At 36.7% G+C, this 10,925-nt stretch overlaps 2 protein-coding genes across 2 annotated transcripts; both read right to left on the bottom strand.

The window, feature by feature from the left end:
* Nucleotides 1-3,745: 3,745 nt before the first annotated feature.
* LOC123311158 (juvenile hormone acid O-methyltransferase-like) lies at nucleotides 3,746-5,326 on the bottom strand. Its single transcript, XM_044894956.1, has 3 exons — nucleotides 4,902-5,326; nucleotides 4,547-4,827; nucleotides 3,746-3,943 (listed from the first exon to the last, which is right to left on the bottom strand). Exons 1-3 carry the CDS (start codon nucleotides 5,270-5,272, stop codon nucleotides 3,762-3,764), a joined length of 834 nt encoding a protein of 277 aa, XP_044750891.1. The 5' UTR covers nucleotides 5,273-5,326; the 3' UTR covers nucleotides 3,746-3,761.
* A 271-nt stretch (nucleotides 5,327-5,597) lies between these two features.
* Nucleotides 5,598-7,527, bottom strand: LOC123311257 (juvenile hormone acid O-methyltransferase-like). The gene is made up of 3 exons (XM_044895108.1): nucleotides 7,080-7,527; nucleotides 6,026-6,303; nucleotides 5,598-5,874 (listed from the first exon to the last, which is right to left on the bottom strand). Exons 1-3 carry the CDS (start codon nucleotides 7,445-7,447, stop codon nucleotides 5,690-5,692), a joined length of 831 nt encoding a protein of 276 aa, XP_044751043.1. The 5' UTR covers nucleotides 7,448-7,527; the 3' UTR covers nucleotides 5,598-5,689.
* Nucleotides 7,528-10,925: the final 3,398 nt, after the last annotated feature.

Genomic DNA, 10,925 nt, shown 5'->3' with positions numbered 1-10,925 from the left:
CCGAGGTATGGAGTCCAATAGGTGCTTTCTGAGGCGATAATGACCTGTGAATGATCCAGTTAGAAGGTGTAGCATTATCTTGTTAAGATCTAGATATTTAGATCTCGGAGTGTTAAAGTTCCCAAAGATGATAGCTAAAGTAGGGATTACTTTAGCAGTTGCAGAACGCAGTTGAGCAGTGTATCCTCCAAATATCAATTAATACATAGTTCAGTGATGTTGGGAAAAGTCAAGAATTAAAAGGAAAAAAATTAAAAACACTCCGAGAAGTAGGTGTATTCAGCTATATTTTAAGGTTATCGATGAAGCATGATATTATTACGGTATACCAAGAAGAAGCTCGTTTCATTCAGTTCCATTCAACATGGGTATATACAGGGTGTATTTGAAGGTGAGGCTTTTTTTTCAACAGAGGGTAGAACTGGTCAAAATGAAGCGTTTCACCAAAAATCACCTATACAAAACTTTCAACATGATAAAATTAAAAAAAAATTTTAAATGATTACTGAAATAGATCCTAATACGACCCTAAACCGTATGTTAGCTGAATTACACATATAGCAAAGCAGTGGGAAAAAACTTGTCTCCTGATACGACCAAGTGGTTTCGTTTAGGATATTGGCTCGTTCAATATTTACGTGGTTGAAAATGGAAACTTAAAATTGCCAAATTGTTCTCATTATTCTTTAGTAACTCAAACGATTTTATGAAATGGCTCATTTCGATACCAACTGACAGAAGAGACAGAAAAATAGAATAATACTTCAAAACCTCACCAATAAAATTCGTCTAAACTATTCTCGGATTTCTTCACAATGGGCATCACAATCTTCTTGTTCGAACATTCCAACAATCGTCGTGAAAATGGGATGAAATGGATAAACATAACTAACATAAGCACTTTCAAGAAATTTCCTCGATTTTCTACATTTTTTTCACCCTAAATTGCACGTTGCAACAATTATTATTCTCACAAAAGTGACCTGATGGATCTAATCCGATGAACTTGTCACTGAACCATTCATTGTCCATCCTTATGTTCATGCTTTCGTTTTTGCGATGCCGGAGTCACCTTCCACAGTCCCGTATTTGAAATTCAATGAAATTTGGTCGAACTTTTGGAGGTTGTATTTTATATTGTATTAGGATATTTTACATAGACAATTTTTGGTTGAACGACTTACATATTTTGATGAGTTCTACCTTCTGTCAAAAAAAGCCTCACCTTTGAAAACATCCTGTATATTCAATAGAAGATTTCGGTTTCAAAAGAACCAGGCAGATTGAAAATGCTCTACTGGAAATTATACAACGGAAATTGTCTACAGTATCTTATAACGTATAGAATAGATCGCAAACAGACAGATAGTTAAACTTTAGAACATTTTGAAATATATTCAGTCAAAATAATATAATTTTTTCAAACATGAACGTAAGTTAATCCAAAAGAATTCAATTTACTTTCCAGAAGAATGTATGCACATCAAGAGGTCAGTTGCTGCAAGAGATTTACATTCCTTTTCCCTCTTGCTGAACGATCTCCCCTATTACTTCGAATTCAAGACTCCAAAGGGGACTTGGAATACTGATGGAAGGCATCTTAAGGGTGATTCTTCACCCCAATTTGTCACCCAGAACCGGACAACCTTACCCAAACTGGACGCGGTCCATCTACTTGCTCTATTAGGCTAATAGTCTTATTGTTGGGGGAGAGGTTCGAGTTTAAAATATATTGCGTCCCTGAAATTCCTCTAATACCTTATATATGTCCGCTTACTGGGATTTAGGGTTCTTTTTTTCCTTCCATTTGCCAGCTTCAGTAGTTTACCCAAATGATAGGGGACATTGGGCAATTGAAAATTATTTTTTTAAACACTTTTATGGAGCCATTAACAAGATATTTTAAATATGAAATCTTTCATTCAATTCAATGAATTTTCCCTTATTTCTTAGTGTTAGATCTTGAATTTCGTTTTTGTGGGTATGTACCTATATTTCAACTGAAGAAATATACCAGACCTCTAAGTCTTAACATTCTCATAGACCTAGGTCTTTGAGAATCTATGTTATGGAACTGTTTTCCTCATTTCCTTTCATAATATCGATACATTTTCACACAATATAAACATCAGTCATTCGTGGAAAGAATCTTCGTGTAGACATCCAATAGTCGATTCCTCTCATTAAAGTTTCGTTCCTTAAAAACCATTAAGGAAACTCATTTATAGCGAGTTCAAGTAGTCACATAAGTCTTGCCGAATGTCACTAATGGAACATTCAAACGTGCTCATTTAAAATGCCATTTTCCGGTCACTTTGTCACCCCAACTTCAATTTAAAACTCCCCAGTTCTTTCGGTGTCATCCACAGGAGTATAGTGAGGTCCTTCGGCAAGGAGAATGCGGGAAACTTTAGGGGAGAAGTTGGCCAGAAGAATGAGCATTCCTCCTGTATCGGAATACTCGCATATGGAATAAAAGCGGTCAGACGAGAGGTTAAGGAGAGGCTGTTTGCTATGGTGCCAATGAATTGCAGCGTTATCGACTTATCTCTTTTCTGCTGGATTTCTTGTTCCCAATTTGAAGATTTTCTTTTGGAAAAATGAAGGAGAAACAGGAGGATCAACATACGGAGTGGTTGAGCTGTTTTCAAGCAGCAAACTTATTGTATTAAATCGTAAGTATCTAAGAAAGACTTTCTGGTTGACTGAAAAAAATTAGGAATGGTCAAAATGGAGCTATTTCGTGAGAAATCTTAAATATGTTGAGTAGAATTGATTAATTTATTACAGCAGAAGGATGTTTTCGAGTCTGAAATTTGCAACGGCTCCTTCAAAACGAATAATCGATCCGGCAATTCGAAGTAGGAGGCAGAGGCTTCGGTTGAATTGAACCAGAGACCCGCGCTGCCTACATTCAAAGTACCCTATTAATTGGAAAAAGCGCCGTATGTAAAATAAAACTGTTACGAGACGGGGAGATCGGTTAACTCGGCAGAAAAACAAATTAAAGAAAGAAGGAGAGGAGAGTAAGTGTGGCTCCCGCGGGATTTCTGTGAGCGGAGACAGAATTGATACCCCTATATAAGTTAATAGCCGGAGACAAGATTGTTCTGATTAGTCTTTCAGACTTTCTTTCACTGCGTCGATGCCTGTCCCTTCCTGAGACGCAGTTTCAGCGCGTTACTCTCGAATCAGCCGCGTATCTCAGGCTCCCACAGGATACCCACGCCTCATTAATCTTCCTAATTCCTTCCTGACGTTATTTTTTGAACGAGATGCTTCATCGATGTCGTTCCGTTATTTCAATCAATACAAACTTTGTAATAGATGACCAGAATAGAAGTATAATAATTTGAATTTCCACATCTCTTTTCCAAGACATTAAAAATACTAAAAAAACCGTTTTACTTTGTGAAGTGAAAGTGGGTATATTTATACAAGGTGTTTCGGCACTGCGTGACTCTTTTCAAGTTGTGAATGAAGTATATAAAGACGAGTCAGGAATGCTTTAATATTTTTCCTCCAAATGGTACTCCCTTAATTCATTTTTTTCGAATTTGAGTCAATATAAGAATATAAGTGATGATTTGTTTCCAATACCTTCCCCCATTGTTAAAGACCTCCAGGAACGGATTGACAAAAAATCTTGTCAGATGCTAGATGGGCTCAGTTCAAAAAAAGCAACTGGGAAGAGCACAGCTCAAATGTGTTCTCTCTTTTTTGGTTATGGAGAAAAAAGACGAAATTCAAATAAAAATTCTCTAATTTCTGGCGTGAACAATTACTGTGGGGAAATTGAATTCTATTACTTGTTCAAGAGTTGCTTCGTCATCGAAATCAACCTCAACTTCTTCGCTGAAAATTGCCATGAAATCCTTCCTATATTCCTCTTGTTGATGTTTCGGAACTTCCCAGTATACTTTATCTAATGATACGTATGCCTCTGCAAAAAAAGGGGATTAATTAATAAATAAGTATTCTGCAGTTTTTGATCATTGTCAATAAGCCAATTTTCTCAAATGGCATTCCTGGTGATCCTAGTGGTCTCTTTGAAGGTCATTTTCGAAAAAACGCAGTGTCTTTTGGACCATCTGTAGGGTGAAGAACTTAAGAAGAATTCACTTCGGGAATTTAATTAAAAAAAATCTCGAATGGTTGAAGAGGCACAAAATAAATTTCGACGATTGGGGCATTTCGAAATTAGAATTTCATGGAGAATCAGAATATGATATGAAAATAGGGAACTCTCATTTGAAAAAGCAGAGTGGTAAGATACATCTTATACAGTCAAAAATAACTTTCGCTAATTAGAGTTAGAATCATTCTCCTCGTCCTAAATTAGAAAGAGTTATCGACCGATATAAGCAGTATAAGTAGTCACATAATTGACTACTAATCCCTACTGATACTTATTCAGTGTGGGACTGTATCCAAATGCAGATTAAAAATGATGAAATAATTATTGGATTCCCAGGAAATTGAACTTTATGACTAAAATTCTCTGAAGGTATAGTGCCCATGCAACATGCACAATATGCACACTTACCTAAAATATTTCTCTTGGTCATATCCATGTGATACTCTGGAAAGAATTTATATTTCAAAAGGGTCATTCCAATGTCCTTGAATATTTTCTCCAGCTCTACCTCAGGGGTTGGGCCAGTTAAATTAGTAGTATAATTAGCGTAATTCTCTGTATATGGTCTCCACTTTTCTATTTTACTCAGTCTTCTGTAAGTTGTATACATGCCATTCTTCTTATACTGGAACATATTCAAAAGTTCTCCATCCGGTTTCAGTAACTTGCCAGTGTTTTTGAATCCGTGTCTGAAATTTTTTTTTTTATATTTAGGCATTGATCTCAATTTGACAATATCAGCATTCAGTTTTCTGAAAATTACCTCAAATCCCTCAGGTAGGAGAAACAATAAGACGAAAATGCCAGATCGAACCTTTTTTGTAGATGGTTTGGTAAATTTTCGTCAGTAATATCAAGTTTTTCGAATGTAATTCTTGGATCTTCATTCATTGATCGACAGAAATCGATCATTTCGATCTCCCTATCACTGCCGATGATCTCGGAAACATTTTTCGGTAATAATGGTAGAAGCACCTCGTAAAACACCCGACCACTTCCAAGTCCGATGTCCAAAACACTTAATGGTCTATTTTTTGGTATGTTCATCGATTTCATGAAGTTCACGTATTGTGTTTTCACATGGTCAAGATGGTAGACCGCATTTTGGTAAAATTTTAAAGGGTTGACGGCCATTTCACTGTATGACCCTACTCAATAGGCTGGATGGAAGCTGAATAACGAAAGTTATTTATGAAGATTGCGAGCAAGATATTAAAAATTGTTATCTGTGCATATGTCGAGGTTAATATTGATACGAAACTTCGAACGCACGCACCTACCTATCGCTATTATTTATTGAATTAACCTTTTAGCTTTTATAATTTGGCTACATATAGAGTGGCGAAAACACAAAACTGAAATAGTCCAATGAAAAGGGGAAAAATCAAATGTATTGAATTTCAATAATTTCAAATAGAACTTCATGTGTGTCGTGATATAACGATTAAATAAGAGTTCCTTTTTCATCAGCACTATAACTTTATTACGAACATTTACTTACACTACAGTAACACCTATATGAGAAAAATAAATTATAAACACGAGCAACTATCAGGGTTTTTGTGCGTAAACGTTGAGAAAATCGTATGACATCTCAGTTTTTTCGTTCAAGCTCTTTTCACTAACGTAATCGAAATTCATGACCTTACTGAAACACTTGTGAAAATCTTTTAAATATTCCTCTTTCTGGTCCTCGGGAAGAGCCTCTCCTATAGTGTCCAAAGATTTAAAAAGTTCTGGAATAAAATTGAGTGAATATTGTCAACGGAAAACATACATATTCTTCATTATTTAGCAAGAAAGAACAGTCAATAAGAAAAAGATTTTATGACAATCATTTTCATAGAACGTTTGAAGTAATTGTGAAGAGAGTAAACATAATCTCACCTATAAAATGTTTGGGTTTATTCACAAATCCATCTTGATGGAATTTATACCTCAATAATTCCAATCCATTCCTTTGAAACACCTGTTTCAGTTCAGCATCTGGATTGTCTCCGCTAAAGTGAGGTCTAAAGTTCTCGAAATCTTTGAAATATGAATTCCAAGCCTTGATTTTACTCAGTTCTCTGTAGGTTTCACTTAACGGGTTCGATTTGTAAGCTTGAAGATAAATAAATTCTCCCCTTGGCTTGAGCATATTGCGGATGTTATTGAGCATTTGACTGAAAAAAATATAAAAAGGTGAGTAGAGTAGTTATACGATAGATTTTACGTTTATTTTATATTTCAATTGGCATTTTTTTTAAACTCCAAAATCGCATTAAAAATTAGTTATGGAAATCTTTTTCTAATAGTTATCCACCCCGTGAATGATTCAATTTGAAATTCAATAAAAAAAATAGATCCTTTCAAACTTAGTACACATTCAAATATGTTAAATGTTGTGAGTGCCTTTAGTAAATTATAGTAATTTTACGGAGTCGACAACAGTTGAACAGACCAAGAAGATATAGCATTTTATGTGATCACCAAAATTGAGAATTATTGAATCTATGGTGACAAAAAGATTGAAGACAATTGGGGACTCAATTAGCATTGCATGTAAGTTAGAATGTTTATGAGATAATACTACACTCCGCTCCTGTCCACCCCACTCAACTCAAATCAAATCAACTCAACGCAACGCAACGCAACTCAACTCAATTTCACTCCACTCCACTCCACTCCATTCTACTCCACTCCCCCACCCATTTTCGTCAGTTTCTGTCTGCCTAAAATGCAGACAAAAGTGTTTTATATTATTCGGTCAGGCGTAAACTGTGATAAGTGTACTTTATTTTGAAAGAATATTTTTGATAATAACAACCGACCTGTTTAGCTTCTCCTTGTTTACGAAATATATCTGAGTTGAACTCCAGACGTTTCCCAATCGAATTGTTCAAATTTGAATCTGCGAGCAAAATTATTCGGAAATCAACTTACTTACTTATCAACTTACTCATAATCGCTAACATAATGGAGACATAAGAAAGACGTGATGAGGTCGAATTTTCCGATGAATTTTTCCGGGATGCACTTCGTGTCTATGTCCAACTGATGGAAGGAAACTCGTGGATCGACCTTTAGCGTTTTACAATATTCGATCATCGAATCATTCTTATCAACGCCCACTAGTTCTGAAAAATTCTTCGGTAGAATCGGCAGAAGTTCTTCTAATAATGCTCCTCCGGATCCGCATCCAACATCCAATACCTTCAAGGAATCTTTGTTGAGGCACTTTAGTATATCTTTGTGGGAATTCAACAGTTTTCTCACTAGTTGGAAATGGAAAATAGCACTTTCTGAATAAAGGAGCGCGTTAACCATGGTTATAGCAATTTTAAAACATTGAATGATGTTCTTATTAAACGTGTGAAACGATATTTACACATCGGATAATTTCAGCATATGTACGAGTACAGATAATATACATCCGATGGAATGAACTAAAGGTCGGTCTACACGCACGAGCATAATGGCCAAATTGGCTATTTATGGAATATATGTAGAACAGTAAAAGACTTATTTCACTACAGTCCACATCACACTACACACAGTAAAAAGTCTTGTGATGGATGTGACGATTCTGGAGATTCTGATGGCTATTCCTAAAACTATCCATATTGCTAGAATTCACCTACCAATTCATTTACTTGATTTTTGAATTACAAGTTCCGTGAAGTTGGATTAGTGGCGCAATGTGTCTTAAATTGGGGGACAACTTGTTGTCAGTGAAAATATTGCTTTATCATTATAGAAAAAGGCAGCCTACAAAAAGATCGTGAATTTGCATATCTCTTCTCTTATTTCTCTCTTCGAATTTTTTTCCACATGATCAAATCAACTCATATAATTTTATCATTTCACTATACCATTCCCAATGAATCGACACATCCATGAATGAAAGTAGCATCAAAGGATATATGTTAATAAGTGGCGACGAAACACAATAGCACAGAGGCGTCTTTTGATTGATTACAATACTTGCCCACGCATTGCACGTGCCCAAGTGGTAGGATGCCATGCAGCATTGGTAGGCGAAATGATAAGTCATCGTGTATGAAAGGCTTGGTGTCTTGCTGGGTGATTTTCGATTATGGTATTTTGCTCGACGCATTGTGTTCGATACGGCCTGACAAAATGTTTTGTAATTTTTCGAGTACTCATTTTATGATGACGAATCACGATGCAAAAGAGACGTAAGGGAAATTTCGTGAAAATAATCCAGAAGATTTTTCAGTGACTGAAGAAGATCAGTGCATATAACGAACACTAAATATCGTCGAAAAGATTATCTCTCTAACCTTCTTTAACACTTATACTGAATGGGTGAATGGTCCCTTTTTCCCTCAGTCCCAGTCCTAAAGAAGAAGAAAAAAAAAAAAAATTTTCACAATTGAATCAATGAAACTAACTTACGAAAGAAGCATCTATAATTTTTCTAGAGTCGACAGAGCCCTCAGAAATGGCAGAAATTTCCACTTATAATTTTCCCTCATTTCTCTCATTAGCCGAAACGATTTATTGCTCCGCTGACATCCGAAACGAGCAGATAAAGAAGTGTCCGAGCAGAAGGGGGTGCAGTTGCAAAATGCCTTCGGCCTGTGGCAGTCATTCATTGGGGTATTCAAAGGGTTAGACCCTGCTGAATTCCGTCCTACATCGCTTAATTACGAACGAAATGAACTACCACATAAATAACTAAATTATCATCGACTTCTCGGCTAGGATACCACGCCAGCTTCACCCCTTCCGAGAAGGGATGGAAGCTGCGAGATTTCAATTCCTCTATTGGTGGAATGAGAGCGAATTTGTGGAATTGGATGAAAACATCGAGGGAAATTTCTGACAAACTCCAGATTATGACTTCTAGTGATAGTTATAGGATGGTGCCACGTCATTTCCTCATTTTTCGTACAAAATTAGTGAAACATCCGGAAAATATTGAGTAAGTTATCAGGAATTCGAAAAAGAGCATATCATGACCATGGTTTTGGTTCCATTTGACCTCGTCAGAGCAACACAACATCCACCTCGACTAATTAGTTGAATTTTCGTCGAGATAAGAGTTGTGTTGCCCTGACGAGGTCAAATGAGATCGAAATCATGATCAGAATCTACTCTTGCTCGACGAAATGGTATTTATATTGATACTTCGAGTGATAGTGCACAGCTAGTTCTAAAAACAGTGTAATATTTTTGTGGATTTCATCAGCGGATGTTATTTATTTATCTGGATTAATTTCGTTTATTTCAGGATTCCGTTAATGAGTTGTTTTGCATATTCAAAGCCGGTCAAGACAATGCTCCTTGAATATATGATTTTGGTTTAAGTGATATTTCCCATCGTAGTCGATTGCTGTGAAATTCATAGCATCCACCCCTGAATGGGTTAATGAATGACTGCCGCAAGCGGTCGGCGTTTTGCAAGTACAACCCTTCAGTTTCCGTCACTTCTTTATATAACCGTTCCAGTTGTCAATGCGGTGATAAATTATTTCTCCTAATGGTAGATTAATATAGGGACTGGTGGATGTTCTTCGGGATGATATGAGGCGTCACTTCCTGCGTCGCATCGTTCGGGGTGAATATTTCCATTCCTTGCTGTATGAGTAATGTCGATACTCAGATAGAGATATATCACGATGATTTGTGTTCTCTTCTCCGTGCGCCAGAGGATATTGATTGTTCCGAAATATTTCTAGTAAAGATCCGAGGGCATGGTTCCACAGGGATAGAATAAAATTTGGGATACCAATAAGGAGCGACTATTCAAACTATAGTCTCTTGATTTCAGCAACAGTATGACGTCATGGCGGGCAGATCACTGTTGAAAATTCTCCGAGCAAATACCTCTATGTTTCGGCTAAGTATCGGTATAAAAATATATCGCAGGGCGTTTGTTTTTGCTTGCTTTGCACAAGCGTTGTTCTCTGGATCTGATTTCGTATATTTTTCTCTTCCATTCAATGTTTTGTTCTTGTTATTAATTCTTTGCCGCACCATCATACTGTGATTCATACTGAATTATATATTGCACACTTATTGAATTAATCTCTACATTATTTGTTGTACTATCAACTCCACCTCTGGCTAGCTGACTACTTGTTTTTACCCTTAGGATTTTATCATGTCACCGTTTTAATAGACACCCATGATAATTCGTGAAGTATTCCAAAGGAGACAGGGACGTAATTAGAGTCATACATAACAATAATGGTAGAGTAATTCTGTCTCTATCAAATTCGGAATGATTAAGCTGAAAAGACCAACTTAGTTGCTGAAATTCATGACGTCTGAGGAACTTTCTTTGATTAATGACTGTCCGAGTTTAATCAGTGGAGTATCAGCTCGTATGATCCACACCTGCCATACAGAATTGATCGAAGAAACTTGAGATATCTAGTCGAGATATCCAGGATACTTTTTCCAGCTGGTATAAATTTTACCCAAGGCAACAATTCCTGAATTATCCCAAGTTTGCGGGGAATTTCCAAGGTAGGGCAATAACGTAAACCGCCTTTAGTGCTCTATGTGTGTATATAAATACTGAATAGAGGTTATAAAAGCGATTTTTCCGGGCGGCAATATCTCACCGGCGTTGGCTCCGGGACTCCGGTGGATATATCTTGATTAAGGACCGAAGGAGGGACGTTAGGACGTGACGCGATCCCATTCACATATTTCACCGAAACGGGGATAAATCAATGTATGGGGATGGGGGATGCTCATTCCGTCAAAGATATGCCAGTTTATTACTTCGTGCCGTCTGTCAATCTCGCTGCTTCTTTTGATGGATGGCGTA

Source organism: Coccinella septempunctata, chromosome 4, assembly GCF_907165205.1.
Source record: "Coccinella septempunctata chromosome 4, icCocSept1.1, whole genome shotgun sequence".
NCBI lineage: Eukaryota > Metazoa > Arthropoda > Insecta > Coleoptera > Coccinellidae > Coccinella > Coccinella septempunctata.
The sequence above is the reverse complement of the archived record's forward strand: the minus strand, read 5'-3'. Positions and strand labels throughout refer to the sequence as shown.